This window comes from Electrona antarctica (genome assembly GCF_951216825.1).
Source record: "Electrona antarctica genome assembly, chromosome: 19".
Taxonomy (NCBI): domain Eukaryota; kingdom Metazoa; phylum Chordata; class Actinopteri; order Myctophiformes; family Myctophidae; genus Electrona; species Electrona antarctica.
Genome location: NC_136800.1, coordinates 35624704 through 35643154, shown reverse-complemented (window position 1 = coordinate 35643154; position 18451 = coordinate 35624704). Strand labels below are relative to the sequence as shown.

The 18451-nt window shown below is 41.8% G+C and overlaps 2 protein-coding genes across 4 annotated transcripts in view; both read left to right on the top strand.

Moving 5' to 3' along the window:
- Positions 1-327: 327 nt before the first annotated feature.
- Positions 328-4776, top strand: LOC306942942 (calreticulin-like). Its single transcript, XM_079529136.1, has 9 exons — positions 328-512; positions 1025-1126; positions 1532-1735; positions 2014-2108; positions 2231-2440; positions 2694-2807; positions 3172-3315; positions 3416-3508; positions 3664-4776. Exons 1-9 carry the CDS (start codon positions 425-427, stop codon positions 3886-3888), a joined length of 1275 nt encoding a protein of 424 aa, XP_079385262.1. The 5' UTR covers positions 328-424; the 3' UTR covers positions 3889-4776.
- Positions 4777-7000: 2224 nt separating this feature from the next.
- Positions 7001-18451, top strand: part of LOC306943555 (epidermal growth factor receptor substrate 15-like 1) — a 35014-nt gene continuing 23563 nt past the window's right edge. For 2 of the 3 annotated variants that reach the window (XM_079529953.1, XM_079529952.1), the window contains exons 1-10: positions 7001-7106; positions 9202-9243; positions 12250-12339; positions 12436-12483; positions 12579-12674; positions 13571-13642; positions 13781-13906; positions 13995-14054; positions 14382-14651; positions 16636-16799. In XM_079529953.1, the coding sequence (XP_079386079.1) occupies positions 7080-7106; positions 9202-9243; positions 12250-12339; positions 12436-12483; positions 12579-12674; positions 13571-13642; positions 13781-13906; positions 13995-14054; positions 14382-14651; positions 16636-16799 (995 nt within the window). In that variant the 5' untranslated portion in view covers positions 7001-7079. Of the gene's footprint in view, positions 7107-8684; positions 8749-9201; positions 9244-12249; positions 12340-12435; positions 12484-12578; positions 12675-13570; positions 13643-13780; positions 13907-13994; positions 14055-14381; positions 14652-16635; positions 16800-18451 lie in introns of those variants that run through there. The other variant, XM_079529954.1, reaches the window with a different exon arrangement.

Genomic DNA, 18451 nt, shown 5'->3' with positions numbered 1-18451 from the left:
TACAGCAGTGTTTACCTCTTGAAATGGCCATAACGCTGAGCCTGTAACCATTGCTCTCAGCCAGCCTCTCAGCACAATATAGAACGTAGATTTGAAAATCTAGTTTAAATATCAGAGTAGGCCACCAATGCAAGCCGTGTAATTTTGCTCCCTCTACTGGACATTTATGGTTTTACATGTTCGGACACATAACATTCTGATCCAGGATCAGTAGTCTAGAAGGGTGATGTGTTTCGTGGTCCACTGTGATTGGCCTAGGGGCGAACGTGCTCTCGTCCAATCACCGTTAGACATCTGTTCGCTCAAGCAACTCCAAAAGTCCTGCTCACTTCCTGCTTCTTCCTTCTCTCTCCCCGTGAGCAAGGACAAAATCAACAACACTGTCTATCTCTCTGCTAAACAGGACAGCTTCTGAGCAGCAGAGATGAGAGCCCTGGGGGTGTTTGTGCTGCTTTTCACAGCGTACTGTGTCCGTGCAACCGTGCACTTTCAAGAACAGTTCCTCGATGGGGGTAAGGAATCTTCATTTTTAAGTCTACCCTAGACTGCCCTGTCTTCACACACGCGTAATTCATTCCATGCTAGGTTAACTTACCATACCGACCTTCCCAGTCAAATTCAAGTGGTTCGCACTTAACACTAGCAAAATGCATCATCAAACTCCATAAACCCTTAAATACAGCTCTGTACATGGATGATTTATAATTTATATTGCTTGCCTGTTGGTTTGATAATTGACTGGTAGTGGCTAACTTTGACGATGCCCAAGAGGCCAAGCAACTGGCCATAGACATTTGCCATTAAGAAAAGTGTAACCTGTTTTTATACCCGAGCAACTGACAGCTTGATCTGACTATGATGTGATGTGTCCTAACTATAGCACTGACAGTCTAATACTAAAATTACTTAACCTAAATACTAGCTTTAACAACCCTGTACTATTGACCAGTGTCATTGACTTTGAGGAAGCAGTTTTTCTTAAGGCAAGTCTTGTCTTAAACTTTGTTTTGTGTTCTGTGTTCAGATGAATGGAACACTCGCTGGGTGGCTTCCAAACACAATTCTGACTACGGCCAGTGGAAACTGACGGCCGGCAGCTTCTATGGAGATGAGGAGAAAGACAAAGGTTTGTTTTGTTAATCACACTCATGTAGAGTCTAGAGAAAATTGAGCTTTGTGCTTTAGGGTAAATGGCCAGTAGTGTTTTAACAAATATGTGATCATTTCAGTTTGTTTTAAATTGCGGCAAATCAGTTGCTCTAAGATTATAACAACGTCTAAGTCAATCTTGAGAATGATTAAAGATAATACCACTGTTTGCATATAAGACAGTCAATTGTTGAAGCACACAGCCTACATTTTGCAACCCACACAGGCTTTGTTCAGGTGGTGCACCACAAGCCCGTTGCTTCAGTGAATATCTGTGTAGTCAGTTGCCCATGATGCAACCTTTTTTTCTAAAAGGAGTTTAACGTGATTCCTAGAAAAGTGTTTCCTCATTTGATCACTAAAACGTGCATTCACACCACAGGTCTGCAGACAAGCCAGGATGCCCGATTTTATGCCAGCTCTGCCCGATTTGAGCCCTTCAGCAACGAGGGAAAGACTTTGGTCGTCCAGTTTACAGTTAAACACGAGCAAAAGATCGACTGTGGAGGTGGCTATGTGAAGGTCTTCCCTGCTGACCAGGACCAGACTGATATGCATGGAGACTCCCAGTACTATATCATGTTTGGTAAGTGAATATGAATACTCATGGCAGCGATGATCATTATATTATCGTTATGTGGTCATTACAGCGGTCAATTTGATGGGGTACAACACATTTGGCGGTAGCTAATATCATGAATTTGCAGTGTTACATAATGTTAACTGTGTGCCAGCATGGATGTCTCCTGCACACCACAAGCTTGGGATCCATCAGCTTTCTCAAATCGGCCACTAAATGGTAGCATGGTGTGCCATGCATGAATTTTTGTAATGCTGATTTATTTCTTTTTTAATCTTGTTTAGGCCCTGATATCTGTGGCTACAGCACCAAGAAGGTCCATGTCATCTTCAACTACAAGGGTCAGAATCATCTCATCAAGAAAGACATAAAGTGCAAGGTAATTTTGAGCCCAATTTAATTTGTCAATCATAACTATAAAACACCAGCCCTATCTAAAGACATGTGCACGGTAACTACTCAACCCCGCCACTAACTAACGTTTTCATGTTTTACCTTCAGGATGATGAGCTGACTCACTTGTACACACTAATCGTGAATCCTGATCAGACCTATGAGGTCAAGATAGACAATGAGAAGGTGGAGTCCGGCAGCTTTGAGGATGACTGGGACCTTCTGCCCGCGAAGACAATCAAGGATCCTGAGGCCAAGAAGCCAGCGGATTGGGATGAGCGTGCTAGGATTGATGATGCTGATGACACAAAGCCAGAGGTAAGTCATTGTATTGTAATGGGTGTGGTCACTGCATTCACTAGTGTTCCTCCTTCTAGTCGTACAAGTTTTTAGCAGGAAGCAGGTCAAAAAGCTGATACAATGATTAGAAGATGGTACGCTCTTCCCGATTGTTTAAAGGTCCCAAATCTCCCAGATTGATCTTGTGGTGTGAGCCCAGCTTAAGACCATTTACTATTTGTAGTACTTGCTCACTAAAATAGATTCTATTTTGTTGATTCTGCCTCTCCAGGAATGGGACAAGCCAGAAAACATTCCAGATCCCGATGCCAAGAAGCCTGATGACTGGGATGTGGATATGGATGGAGAGTGGGAGCCACCCATGATCCCAAACCCTGAATACAAGGTAGGCCTTTTAGAGATGACTAATTGGTGTTACAGCATTATGCATAATGAATTATTTAATTATAAATGCTACATTATTGCCAGTATTACATTATTTGCAGTTATTACATTATCGGCTGCCTACCCTTTGGCCTCTGGTTAATTGTGGCTTTTCTCAAAAGGAAGGTGTCTTCACCCATTGTGTTGCAAAAAACACATTGTGGGTTGCAACTGACACGTTTGTCGCATCTGACACATTTGTTCCAATGACAAGTTGTATGTTGCAAATATGTGCACAAACTAATTTAGTGTTTATTATATATATATATATATATATATATATATATATATATATATATATATATTTTAAAAATAATTGGCTGCAGGGAGAATGGCAACCCAAGCAGATTGACAACCCTAACTACAAAGGATCCTGGATTCACCCTGAGATTGACAATCCTGAATACAGTGCTGATTCAACCATATACAAATTTGACAACGTCGGTGTGTTGGGCCTGGATCTGTGGCAGGTGAGCATTCCTTTGAGGCCCTGTTTTTTTGTTTGTTTTTTTGTCTTCGTGTTGAGGTGCGCAGGACTTTGATGCTTATCACATTCTTGTGCCCTATCAGGTAAAATCTGGCACCATCTTCGACAACTTCATTATCACAGATGACGTGAAGGAGGCTGAAGACTTTGGAAAGGAGACGTGGGGTGCCACAAAGGTTTGTCTCTTTGACATATATATATATACACCGTATTTGCAGACCTTTACGACACAAAGAGGAAATATCATATATCACGTGTCGTCTTTGCTGACCTTTACGACACAAAGAGGAAATATCATGTCTCATGTGCCGTCTTGCTGTCTCCCATACAGGAACCAGAGAAGAAGATGAAGCAGGAACAAGATGACTTGAAGCGAAAAGAGGAGGACGAGAAAAACAACCTAGAGAAAAACGAGGAACAAGACACCGACGCCGACGCTGAAGAGGGCGAGGAGGAAGAGGATGAAGATGAGGAGGAGGAAGATGAAGAGGAGGAGCCTGCAGAAACGGGGGAAGAAGATGATGCTGCTAATCATAACCTTAAAATTGAGCTATAAGGGAGCCTGGACAGAAAGCGTATCTGTCCACGTCAAACACTTGTCCTATACTGTCCAAGGAGTATTGTGAGTGCTATGCATTCATTCCTTAAGACCAGGACATGGCCCGACTTGGGTGATAAACTTATTAGGGGGGTTGGGTGAGTGGGCAGACTTGTGATTCCTCCAAGAGCAGTTTGAGCAATGACACTTCTCCCCGTGACGTTTGAATTGAATGATATCAGTGTTTACTTGCATTGATCCATTTGTTTTGCTCCCTGTTGGCATTATCTTGATCTGACAATAAATCTGTAACCATTGGCATCTGATATTTTCTTAATTCAAACTACTTGCAGTGCCAGTCTCGTGCACATTTCGGGAGAGAATAGTTTTATAAGGTTACTACTATATGCCACAATGTGACCTGTACTTGATATTGAGTAGTTTGGCAGAACACTACTGTTAAAAAACAAGTAGCAAAAAATAGTAATTTGAATTGAAATATGTACTGATAAAGTGGATTAGGTACCGTACTGTTAATGTACTGTAACTCATTGATCATCATGTTTTGGCACTGATTTTATTTCCCCTACAAGCTTTCCTGTAGGTTCTTCCTACTGTCTGTGACTGATCTTACATTTAAAAGAGTTTCATGACATGGATGTTGCAATGTTTTTAGCGCAATTGAATCCCCCTCAAGGTGTAAATGACAATTGATTATACTATGAAAGTGTCTTGTGGGACTCAACATGTGCTTTGTTAATAATATTGTTGCTGTTCAGAAAATGGATAAATTCACAATGTTCCTACTAGTGTGGTACATGACACATTATCACAATATTGGCTTATTTTGTTATGAGCAGAATGTATTGATACCAAAGTTTTTATTAAAAAGGTCTAAAAAACCAACTCATGTGATTGTTTTACTTGATGTCATATTGTTTTGTTCCATGAAGTTTGAACTGAATTGGCATGACAAACATCCTATCATAAAATCCAAATCCTAAAGAGTGCTGGGTCAAGAAATAAACGTGTGAAATTGAACAGATAATATGCACCCAAAAGCTCTTCTTAAAATGAGTTTTAAGAAGAGTTGATGCTATTGTGACACTGAGTTCAAGGGTCTTGTGCAGACTTGATAAATAATATAAAAATACATTCCCATATTCCAAACATACTTAGGGTTGCCACCTGTCCCTTATAATACAGAATCATCCCTTATTGGAGAATTAAATGATGCGTCCCTTATTGAACCAATAAGGAACACAGTTTGTTCCTTATTTTCCTAAATAGCCTCTACACGTCAACACTGAATTTAACAATAATGAACAAAACAAAACACAGGAAATATTAAAGTCAGCACAATTGTTCTAGCAGGAGGCACACAGTAGCCTAAACCAGTGGTTCCCAAAGTGGGGTCCGGGGACCCCCAGGGGTCTTTGAGGGAGTTCCAGGGGGTCCCCAGCTAAATGATAGTTTGGAACCAAATGGACCTTTATGGGTCTGTAACTCTGAGTGTACAAATGGAACCAAATGGACCCTCAGAGTTAAATTAACATTGATTTTACAATATGAATTGGGGGCCCAGAGATAGAAATGCCATTAAATGGGGGTCCGTAGACTAATGCATGTCAAACTGGTACTTGAAATTAAATGGGTTGAGAATCACTGCGTAAAAATCCTCTCTTATGGGGGTCGCTGGCATATATTTTCTAATGGGGGTCCGCGGGCTCCTAGTATAGAGTCCTGTAGCCATTCCAGCCAGGTGGGTTCGGGGAGTGAGGCCAAGTAGTAGCCTGACCAGTTTGTTTTGGGAAGACTGGAGCCTTGTTTTAAGGGCCTTTGAGGTGCTGTGGTACCGTCCAGGAGGTGCATGCATAGTCGAGGAAACCTTGTACGAGGGCTCCTGTTAGGGTCTTCAAGGTGTTTTTGTTGACCAGTGAGGAGATCCTGTATAGGAATCTTGTTCTTTGGTTGACTTTTTTGATTGCGTTGGTGGCCATTTTATCACCGGAAAGATTTGACTCCATGATGGAATCTAGGTAGGTCATTTCATCTTTTCGTGTTCTTCATGTTCAGTTCATTTTCAGTTCTTCATGACCCAAACATCCAGTAAGGGCGAAATCCATTTGACATTTGACAAACATCTCCTGAGATCGAATCGGTATGGGACCTTATATTATTTATCATCTTATTTATCCGTGTTTTTACAAGATGTCATGTCAGTAGTATTTCTAATACCTGCCCAATGGCCCGCATCTTGGCTGCTGATGTGGGGATAGGTTAGCCTGCTATTTCAGTAGACTATTATAGTTGATTGTTTAATAATGTTGAGTCTAATATAAATATAAATCAATATAATTAAATATTGTGCCCATTTAAAGATTCACAATCAGAACTCTTTATGTTGTTATGCTCATTTGGAAAACAAAATTCTACTTCAAAAGTTGTGGATAGCATTAACAATAAGTTGAAGGGAAACTTCAACGTATTGCTTCAACTTATTGCTTCAACTTATTGCTTCAACCTATTGCTTCAACCTATTGCTTCAACCTATTGCTTCAACTTATTGCTTCAACCTATTGCTTCAACTTATTGCTTCAACTTATTGCTTCAACTTATTGCTTCAACTTATTGCTTCAACCTATTGCTTCAACTTATTGCTTCAACCTATTGCCGGCCTTGCCGCACACGCCTGCGCCGCAAGGCCGTGGCAGGCATAAAGAGTGTCCCTTATTTCAAGATCTCAAAGGTGGCAACCATAAACATACTACAAAACCATGTGACAAACATAATACATAATGTCAGTATATTGCTATTACTACATTTATGCTCTAATATAGAATAGTCTTAATTCACATGACAGCCATGAGCCATATACAATTTGAAAGTATCAAACAATGAATTGGAAATATCCCCTGTGTCCACATGATGGCGACAAATGCATTTACAAATGGGCAACAACACTACTTGGTGACCTTCTGTAATTGCACTGCGTCTTCGACTGCCTGTGTTCTGCGTGGGAAAATAATAATGTTTTAGCTGACAGTAAAGTGAACATTCTTCATTTAAATATACAAATTATATCAGATATGCATTGCATAATGATGACTAAATGTCAAATGACCACGACCGACAATGGCATTTTTGACAGCAGCGAAGCGCGTGACCGCTTAGGGGTGTGCGCACTCCCGCGACAGCAGCCAGAAAACATGGCGGCGCTCATGACTCTCAGCCAGGTAAGAACTTCCAATACTTTATTAAATGTCTCCTGTCGGCGTGTCCTTTTGACTTATTTTAATGACAGCGACATTATGTATATGCCGGTAACACATGGGTGTTGTTTAGCCCGTGTGCGATTACTCTGGAGTGGTTTCGAGAACCATTGTTGTCAATTTACTTGCTTAGCTTATAGCGTTAGCAATGTTAAAAGGCAGGAAGCCAGTGAATCAAATCCATGTTGATGGGTGGTGGAAGATTGTTGTGTCGGTAATGTAAGCAGATGAGGTTAGATCACAATACATTATCTATTTGCTACCGGGCTAGACTTATGTAAGTACTGCTTTTATTTGAAAAAGCTGTCAATGGCTGAGTTTATTGTGTTGTCCTTGTCTATATTAGCCGTGTCGTGTAGCTAATGTACTTGCCCCAGCTGTGCAAGTTGACTTGCTCTTAAAGCTTCAATCCGGAATTTATTTGAATGAATAAAACATCTGTATGTTGGCGTATGTTAATATAATATAACCAGCACACCTGTAGGGGTTGGATGTGGTCTCCCTACTCCTCCATTGTGAAATGCTATGCTATAATGCTACAGTATCTGGTATTTTATTTGAGTTGCCAAACCTGACAGCCCACATCAATCAATTGCATAAGGTATAATAGGCTACAATACAATCGCATACCCCACCTTTCAGCAGCTGTCACAGATTCCCCTAGGAAATTTGAATTTCAGTCTTTGATTACTATAGACCTTTACAAACACAATGCTGAAGACATTTCTTGGTAAGGATTTTATTCACAGATTGGAATTTCTTCAGATAATATTCCCTGACTTGACTGACCGTAGGCATGTTATGAGCTTCTTTCTCTCAATACATTCTGTGCAGCAGGAGGCTGCTGCAGAGAATAATAATAATAAAGAAACCTTGGCTTGAACATACAAAATAGCACATACTGACACGACACGTTCAATTTGTCTGGTTGTCAGTCAGTGCAAATCTCAAGCTTGGCCTTATCCACAATCAGTACAGTGTACTGTAGGTCAACAATATCACTATATCAGTACCAGTGCCACCACTGAAACTGGCGTGAAACAACATTATCAGGACTTGTTATTGGCAGAATTTGCTTTGTTTATATTCATCTATCCATAAAGTGTGTGTGTGTGTGTGTGTGTGTGTGTGTGTGTGTGTGTGTGTGTGTGTGTGGTAATTTGCATCACCATGAAATATTGCACAATAACATGGTATTTCATGCAAATGCAAACTGTACAGTAAATATGACAGTTGCATGGATGCAAGGTAGTGCGTTATGTCTGGACAGGCATGCTGTCGGTGTTGTGCATGGGGAGATGTGTGCAAACGGTGTGGTTTGGTAGGAGAATGCGAACAAAGGCGGACGTATAACGGGCGCACGGCTTTCAATTAGTGTGGCAAGATAACACAACGTCCTGCTGCTTCCTCCATTATGTGCAAAAACAGGTGGTATGCAGGACCGCTGAGTGATTTCCTAGAAGTGCTTCTAAACTCCCAACACTTAATCAATAATCACCTGCAGAGAATGTATTGACAGAATGTAGCCTACAGCATGTGGATTTTTATGAAACGGATAGTGGATACACAGAGGATAACCCAAGCTTTCCATACAGCTGCAGTCTTGGTGAGTTAGCGTCGTGTAATATAATCGGATAGTTCTGTTTGGATGATGAATAGACAGGGTTGGTATGCCAACTCAGATGCCAGATGGCATTATGATTTCTGAGTTGCTTGCGGCTAGACCCTGGTGTCTCATAGGACAGTAAGGACACCCACTGGTCGACAAGTGGTCGACTGGTGGACCCTATTGGAAACAAGTGTAATGCTTAATTGGGTCGTCCACTCACAGTTAACAGCCTTTGTATTGAGTTTGTGCTTGAAATGTACTGTAATTCTGCAAACTGTTAATAAATTCTTCAATCAATCAATCAAGTAATTCTGCCGGAAGCTCATGAGCACAATATCTCCCCTGGCCAAGCAGGGATTCCATCTGGGTAGGAAAAAACAATTGCAGGAGACCCAGAATGGACTTCAAGTGCAATCTTGAACTCATTTTCATCTTCTCTCTATTTTTCAGTTGTCGAATGGAAACCCAGCCTATGACTACTATTACAGACAGGTAATGTCTACCTAATGCTTTCTCTCCAGGCTTTGCTCTGTGTGTGTGTGTGTGTGTGTGTGTGTGTGTGTGTGTGTGTGTGTGTGTGTGTGTGTGTGTGTGTGTGTGTGTGTGTGTGTGTGTGTGTGTGTGTGTGTGTGTGTGTGTGTGTGTGTGTGTGTGTGTGTGTGTGTGTGTGTGTGTGTGTGTGTGTGTGTGTGTGTGTGTGTGTAGAGCATCTGTTGTCACAAGAAACAAGTTGATGAGCAATACTACGGACCATGCTGGTCTAACAGTTATGTGCTCAGGGACCATTATAGTTGTTGTGGTCCCCACCCCTCCAATGGGAGGAAGGGATAACATTTAATTTCTACCACTGTTACTCTAAAAGCAGTGCTTGGCCATTATAGGGAGTGTCGTGGAATTCTGGATCAATCGGCAATAGATGAGGCCATAGGAGTCGAGACAATATTCTAGGTGGTGATGCTTTAATGTGTACATGATATCATGGGGAGAAGTACAATAACACTCAGTATGGTACGGTAGTTCTGCCAAGAAGTACAGGGATCAGACAATAGCTATACTAGCTGCTTTAAGGACAAGCTGAACCATAACAAGATAGGAAGGTTGTACCAAAACAATAACTATCAGGCCTAGTGGAGACATCTAGGCGCTTGCAAGGAATCCAAGCTACCAAATATCATGCATAATGTATTATATTAGATTAGTACTATAAGTGATGGTAAAATATAATATATTCTTCTGCAATTGTTACATGCAACGTTGTCTGTTTAGTTTACTTATATACTAGCACAACACCTACCAAATGTCATAATCCAAAAGAGTCTATAGGGGCGATCTCAGCAAGCTTGAAAATCGCCCAAGGTGCTCTCATAGTAGACCCCTTTTTTTTCTTTTTTGATGGGCGCCAGGCCCTCCTATGTCCAGCTTTGAGAGTGTGTGTAAACACAAACATTGTCTTAACACAAGCATTAAATGCCATTTGATAATGAATGGCCAGTTTTACGTCATTGTCCCAACACAAACATTAAGTGCCATTGACAATGAATATTTGAGTGTTTGCGTAAACACAAACATTGAAGATGAAGGTCAGGACGCAAATTCTGATTGGCCGGAATGAGATGATGTATGATGATGTACGATGATAAGAGCGCCCCTCACTTTACACAGGTGTGATTTATTTTTGAGGGGCGCTGCGCTAGCCCCTCCTCTATACAGCTTTTGTCCCCACACGTCTCATATTTGCCATTGACAATGAAATGAGAAATTGGGTCAAATGTCCGCCAAATATGACGTAAATTGTCCCCACACGTCTCATATTTGCCATTGACAATAAAAGGAGAAATTGGGTCAAATGTCCGCCAAATATGACGTAAATTGTCCCCACACGTCTCATATTTGCCATTGACAATGAAATGAGAAATTGGGTCAAATGTCCGCCAAATATGACGTAAATTGTCCCCACACGTCTCATATTTGCCATTGACAATGAAAGGAGAAATTGGGTCAAATGTCCGCCAAATATGACGTAAATCTTGTCCCCACACTTCTCAATATTTGCCATTGACAATGAAAGGCGAAATTGGGTCAAATGTCCGCCAAATATGATGTAAATCTTGTCCCCACAAGTCTCATATTTGCCATTGACGATGAAAGGAGAAATTCGGTCAAATGTCCGCCAAATATGACGTAAATTCGTACGACGACAAGAGCGCCCCTCACTTCACACGGGTGTGATTATTTATTACTTGCGCAAGCAAAGTAAAGTTGTTTGTCCGGTGCTCCGATTCGTATGCCGTGGCTGCATGATTTGAGAGTGACGTAATGAAGATATGTACCAATGCCAGGGTATAACTGGCTCTTGATGGTGATGTAATAAAGGTAGGTTTCAGATTACATACATGTATACATAGAGGCATTACCTTTAATCCACCCGACACTGAAACATATCTTTATTACGTCACCATCGAGAGCCAGTTATATCCCGTCACTCACCCGTATTAATTACATCATTGCACAAGCTAGTAGGCACTCGACAGAGTGCAGTTCTAGTTACTTGCGCAAGCAGAGCGTGCAAGTAATGTTTTTTGTCCCGTGCTCCGATGCGTATGTCCCGTGGCAGCGTATGACGTAATGATGAATTTGTGCTTGATATGGCATTGGTGTCAGATTACATACATGTATACATAGGGGCATTACCTTTAATCCACCCGACACTGAAACATATTATTACGTCACCATCGAGAGCCAGTTATACCCTGGCATTGGTACATATCTTCATCACGTCATATGCTGCTACGGGACATACGCATCAAACGACCCAAGTCACCACAGTATACTGCTAATCAACTTACAAATTATATATACATAGAGGCATTTCCTTGAATCCACCCGACACTGAAACACATCATTATTACGTCACCATCGAGAGCCAGTTATACGCTGGCATTGATACATATCTTCATTACGTCATACGCAGCTACGGACATACACATCAAACGACCCAAGTCACCACAGTATACTGCTAATCAATTTACAAATTATACATATATACATAGAGGCATTTCCTTTAATCCACCCGAAACTGAAACATATCATTATTACGTCACCATTGAGAGCCAGTTATACCCTGGCATTGGTACATATCTTCATTACGTCATACGCAGCTACGGACATACGCATCAAACGACCCAAGTAACCACAGTATACTGCTAATCAACTTACAAATTACATATACATATACAATTTACATATACATACATGTATGTATGTAATCTGAAACCTATCTTTATTATGTCACCATTGCGAGCCAGAGATTTGAAAGTTCGTAGCGGTTGACAGTACTGCTCTGCTTGCGCACTAGTATGGCCTACTTGTGTGCAACACGCAAGTAGGCACTCGACAGAGTGCAGTTCTAGTTATTTATATTTTTAATCCCAGCCATTTCATGTTCTCAGTGTTCTGCTGCGCTTCCCCATAGCGTGACGTGTCGTCTTTTCACTGTAGGTGGATCCAGTAAATACTGGAAGAGTTGCTGCTGGCGATGCTGCCCAATTCCTTAAGAAGTCAGGTCTCTCAGACAGCACGTTGGGGAAGGTGAGATAAAACACACAAACAGAAATGTGTACACAAATATGTATGTACTCATGAATGTTACATCACATTCACTGTTGTTGTTGTTTCCATGTTCAGATTTGGGACTTGGCTGATTCAGAACACAAGGGCTATTTGGATAAGCGGGTAACGTCACATTTATTTCGAACTTGGATGTTTGCCTGTAATGTTGATGTAAACATTTAAAAAGGAATAGTTTCTACCATGTTTCTCGTCCTCAGGGTTTCTTTGTAGCTCTGAGATTGGTGGCCTCAGCACAGGGTGGAAATGATATAAGCCTCAACAACCTCAGCCAGACCTTGGCTCCACCCAAGTTTGTGAGTGTCACACACCTACAGTGAATTGAAATGGGATGTTTAGACATTGTCAAGGGGAATCTAATGTTTGTGTAAGACGAAAATCAACACTATAGCTGAATATTGGTGGGGGTAGCGCCCCTCAAAAAAGAAAGATCTTCTAGTGGTTCTCATTGTGGGATCCATTCCAGGTGGTCCCCAGCTAAATGATGGATCATTAGGAACCAATGAGAGTGTAAAAATGGAACCGCATTTGTACACTTTCAGAATTAAATTAACACTGAGGAGTTTGCGACTGTAGTCAGAAGTACATCATTGTGATGTCAGAATAGGCCAGCTCCATATATGGAGCCTGGTCAGGGGCCCTGTCTAGAGCCTGGGCAGGGGCCTTTTGTGGCGGTTCTGGACAACCTTGGGTCCGACCGACTCGACACCGGGCACTGCACTCCCTGCGGTGGTGTTGAACGCGTGTGTCGGATTGGTCTGTGAAGAGTGTCCCTTTTATGCACATATATGGAGTTCTTTGTCAGGCATGCTTAAATATGGAGTCTATGCAGATGTCGGAACATATTTGTGATGTCGGAACAGGCCAGCTCCATATATGGAGCCTGGGCAGGGTCCCTGTCCAGAGCCCGGGCAGAGGCGTTTGTGCTGGTTCTGGTCACCGTGGGTCCGACCGACTCGACACCAGGCACTGCACTGTGGTTGTGTGGAATGCGTGTGTCACTGTCGAATTTGAAGTCGGCGGGGCGACTGGTTCTTGATTTACGTGAAAGACAGACATACAGAGACTTGGCGCATTCATAGATAGAGGTTGAGAAGCGCTGATATATACAGATTGTTATAATTGCTTGGTCTACTCTACACAGTAAGTTAGCCACCTCAAAATACTGTTTATGCTCACCTTTAAATTGCAGAAAGACACAAGCAGCCCATCGTTAGGTGTATTGGCAGCACCAGCACCAGCACCAGCCCTCTGGGCTATAAGGGTGAGTAATCTGAGTATTGCCATAATTATCCTTTTATTCACCTACAGTATACCACTGATTTATGTGTGAATGATTGTATGTTGCATGACTTGTTTAAGTGTGGTTTTCAGAAATCTGGTTCTATGTTTCCTTTTATAGCCTGATGAAAAAGGGAAATTTGAGGGTATCTTTGAGAGTATGACACCAGCCAATGGTGTCCTCTCTGGTGACAAAGTGAAGCCGGTGCTGATCAACTCCAAGCTACCCATGGACGTGTTAGGAAAGGTATCGGTGTCACACTAGAGTTCGATTAAATATGCAGGGCTATTGAATCTTTCTTGTAGGATCATAATTTTTTCATGTGTTTGTTTAGATTTGGGACCTTAGTGACATAGACAAGGATGGACACTTGGACAAAGAGGAGTTCTGTGTGGTAAGGCAGCATTTATCCTTTACACTTAACCACTTAAACCCTATACATGCTACATGGTTGAACTGAGTCCCTCAGAATTCTACATATCTTCACTGAAAATACTCATCGCAGTGCGTTGTGAGCTTGTTGATTGGCTATTTTCAGCAAAAGTTTACCCAGAATGATGCTGTGGTTTTATTGCTCTGTTGCATAAAGCTGTGTGGCACCGTTACGCCTGCCTGCGTATGACAGATGGCGCTCTCCTGGGAAATAATTATTTTTAGTAGTAAATGGTAATGCTAAGGTCTAAAAAAGATGACCTGTTTTTATTATTTTCTCTCTCTCTAGGCTATGCATCTGGTGTACCGTGCCATGGAGAATGAGGCCACCCCCACTGTGTTGCCCGCCAACCTCATTCCTCTTTCCAGGAGGAGGAAGAAGTCTGCGGGGGCATTGCCAGGTGCCGTGGCTGTCTTGCCTGCCCTGTCTGGTCTCGGTTCTGCCCCACTTAAAGAGAGCCTGCGCTCCACTCTTTCCTTAAGCAGTGTTCCCTCCCTCAGTGGTGGCACCGGCACAGGGAGCCTCTCTCCCAAACACTCCTTCAAATCCAGCACACAGGTACGACCGCATTTCAGCATGTGTCATTTGAATGATGGGAGGCCAGTACTTTTGACTTGTACCAATGGAATGCGAATGACATCGTCATCATACCCAGAAGTTATGCGGGGGAAAAACTACTTTCTGGCCTTTACAGCCCATACATGCAAACACAAGTCCTATCTGATTGTATTAAACAACGTTAAACTCACTTTGCCACTCGATTTGCCACTCACTTTATGTATGCGCATCTATAGCCACACCTTACAGCATTGTTTTCACCCAGGGGTCCTTGAGGCGGTTCTAGGTGGTCCCCAGCCCCCTTACATGTATGTAACTCAGAGGGTGTACAAATGGAACCAAGTGGACCCATTCGCACACTGGCAGAGCACTGAGGATTTTGCACTATAGATTGCGGTCCCAGAGATAAGAATCATATCAATGGTGTTTGTAGACATATGCCAAGGTAGTGTCAGCTCAGCGCACGTTGGCACTTTAACTTGTTGATAGCTGATTGGTCAGATAGCCAAATCATAGCTAAGCGTCACCCCTGATACCGCTTACTGCCCTCTTGGTCCTTCCTTGGTCACTTCCTTCATGAATGGTTATAATTTACAGTCATTACTTTGAATTTGATACACTTCCTGTATAATGTACAATGTTCCTGAGTGATTGCAGATTGATGTACAATGAGGGTATGTTTGTAAAACATTGTTTTTACAAACCAGTTTTTCCCGTACTTCACCCCTATTCTGTTGATAATGTCCGTACTTGTTCTGCCACATTGTGAGCATTGTCCATGGCCCACTCTCTTCCTTATTGCTGCAGGGAATCTGTGTGTTCAAGGAAACAGGTTTCTTTTGAATAGGAAGGAAAGGAACACTACTATTGACAAACTGATCTGTGGGATCATTTCTGGGCCTCGCTGCCATACCATGACATCTTCTTTTCTGCTTTTATTCTACCCCTCCCTCTCCCTTTTTGTTTTTGTCTGTCTTTAGTCTTTCACCTTTTTCCTCACACGACCCCATTTTAACTTACAGTAGCTATTAGCTAGGCCTGAAACCCTTTTTTTAATTTTTTATTTCAAAATATTTTATTGAAGGGCGCTAGCCCATCCTATGTCCAGCTTTGAGGGTCTGTGTAAACACAAACATTGAAGACAAAAGTGTGTAAACCCAAACATTGAAGTCAAAAGTGAGGATGGAAATTGTGATTGGCCAGAATGAGATGATGTTTGATGGGGTTATCATACATCAAAAAGCTTTGAGTGTTTGTGTAAATACAAACATTGTGCAAACAACCTCACTTCCCACAAAAAAATAATATTTAGAAAATAGCCAATCACTGTATATTTGCTCAGTACAAGAGTATTTTTCTTTTTAATGCAACGTTTCGGTCCTTCCGGACCTTCTTCAGGCATGAAGAAGGTCCGGAGGGACCGAAACGTTGCATTAAAAAGAAAAATACTCTTGTACTGAGCAAATATACAGTGTGCGGGTGCATTCTACTCCCTTCATTGATGTCCACTGGCCTACGCACCTGTGCAGACGCCTGACTTCTAGGTGTGCGAAAGTTTTTCCCTACAGAAAATGGCCAATCGAAATTGTCGTATGTTAGGATTTTAATATTCAATTATGATATGCCCAAAATTGGGATGCCAGTAATGATAATAACGGAAATTATGATAATGATGATAATAATAATGTAGTCCCCTTTAGTTTTTGGGGTATTATTTGTCACTATACAATTCACATAATTGAGTCAAAAATCAAATCAAATTTGTCCTCTGCTCTGACCATCTCTGACCTTCCAAACTATTAGGAGCAGTGCCATTAGTACAGTACCTGGGGAGCAGTTGTGTCCTGAAATAGAGCTGATGGTTCACTCATTAAAGAACCGGTGAATTCTCTCCATGGTTCCCTCTTCTTTTATTCAAGCACACTGAGAGGTGCTGATGGATTGCATTCCCTTCTCATATGGCCATGTTGTCCTGTGTCTATAGTGCCAGCTGCCTGCCAACTGGGTCGTCCCTGTGGCCGACAGGGGTCGCTACGATGACATCTTCATGAAGACGGACACGGATATGGACGGCCTTGTCTCTGGGTCGGAGGTCATTGAGATCTTCATGCAGTCTAGCCTCCCTCAGACCATGCTGGCACAGATATGGTGAGAACATGACCCAAATTAAATCCTAACACGGTTTCTGAATGCGTCTTGTTATTTTGTCATCGCAAATCATGCATTTTACTTCTCTTCTCTGACATTCTGTGAAAGTAATAACTAATAAGAAAAAGTAGGCAAATATGGTTAAAGTAGTAATAATCATGAAACCATAATAGAACACATGATAATAAAAATTATACAAGCACAATACAGGATAGACAACGGAACACAATGCCTAACCGTATGAACCCAGTCACACACATGATACCCAGCACCCGTATGTACACGTGTGTTTGGTGTTGACTGTTGATTATGATGAAATGGCTTGTAGCACCACGCAGGTCAGAAAAATAGCATAATATTATTTGTGCTACATTGTTCTCCTTTTGTGTCACCCAATACATAATTAACCACTTTCAACCTGGCCTTCCTATTTTGGGCATGTCATTGTTGGTGAAATATTTCAAAAATAGCAGATAAGCTCACGTGTTGCATGATTGCATCGTGATGCTTTGTGAACTTGTATATCAGCTATTTTTATGTATGATGAAGTATAGTGGTTAAATACAGGTCATTGAAACACACACACACACACACACACACACACACACACACACACACACACACACACACACACACAAAGTATCCTGGAGTTAACACTAGCATGTCTGAATTAAAATCACTACTACTATGACGGCTAACGGTCAGGCTGACCGGTGTTTTTCGTGCAATTCCATTGGCCACTCTCTCCCTGCATCTCTTCACACCTCTCCCCCCGTGGCGGGGGGTTGACGACTTGCCATTGTCTTCTAAATGTCACATTCCAACTAATTCAAGGCAGCGTTTCAACTCGACAGGACAACTCAAAGTTATTTTTCAACATGTATTTATTTAGCTATGCTCAATAGATAGGTGGAAACAATACGCCAGTCAGTCAACACACCATATTTCACCATATTTTTGATGCGCTGATATATGAAATGAATATGCGCGACAGCTGTGCGTGCGTGCGTGCAAATCAGAAAAGTTTAGGCTACAGACAAAGGAGTTGGGAGTTTGGGAGCGGCCGGCTAGCCACATATTAGCCTATATATATTTTAAAAATACCCAGCATAATTGTTGGGAAGGCTAAGCCTGGCCTAGCCGCCGCCTATGATCGATGTCATTTATATATATTTGATTTATTGTGCCAGCAGAGAAATCCGTAGCAGCAGCACGGTTTATATATACACCATAGGATAGATCAAGTCATGTGACGCATCACCGCCACAAATAGTGCTACAGCGTTATCTAAAATGCACTTCCGCATACCTCACCGTCAGTTACTTGGATATTTTCTCCCTCTCCACGAGAGAGGGAGGGAGAGAGAAAAAAGAGAGCCGTGATGCGTGGAAATCAGTTCCACTGGTCGCGTGCAGAAAAGTTATTTTCTTTTTCATTTCAGTTTGTATTGAGACAATAAAATAAATACGACATTAGCGTTATATATTTTCATTTTTATATAGAGGGGATACATTATAGGGAAGGAGGTCTATCGCGTTGGAATGATTCATGTCATTGATTCATGTCATTTTTACACTGTTCGTTTAGCGTGCCCTCCGAAAAATAAAGTAAAAATATTTTTGATGCGCTGATATATGAAATGAATATGCGCG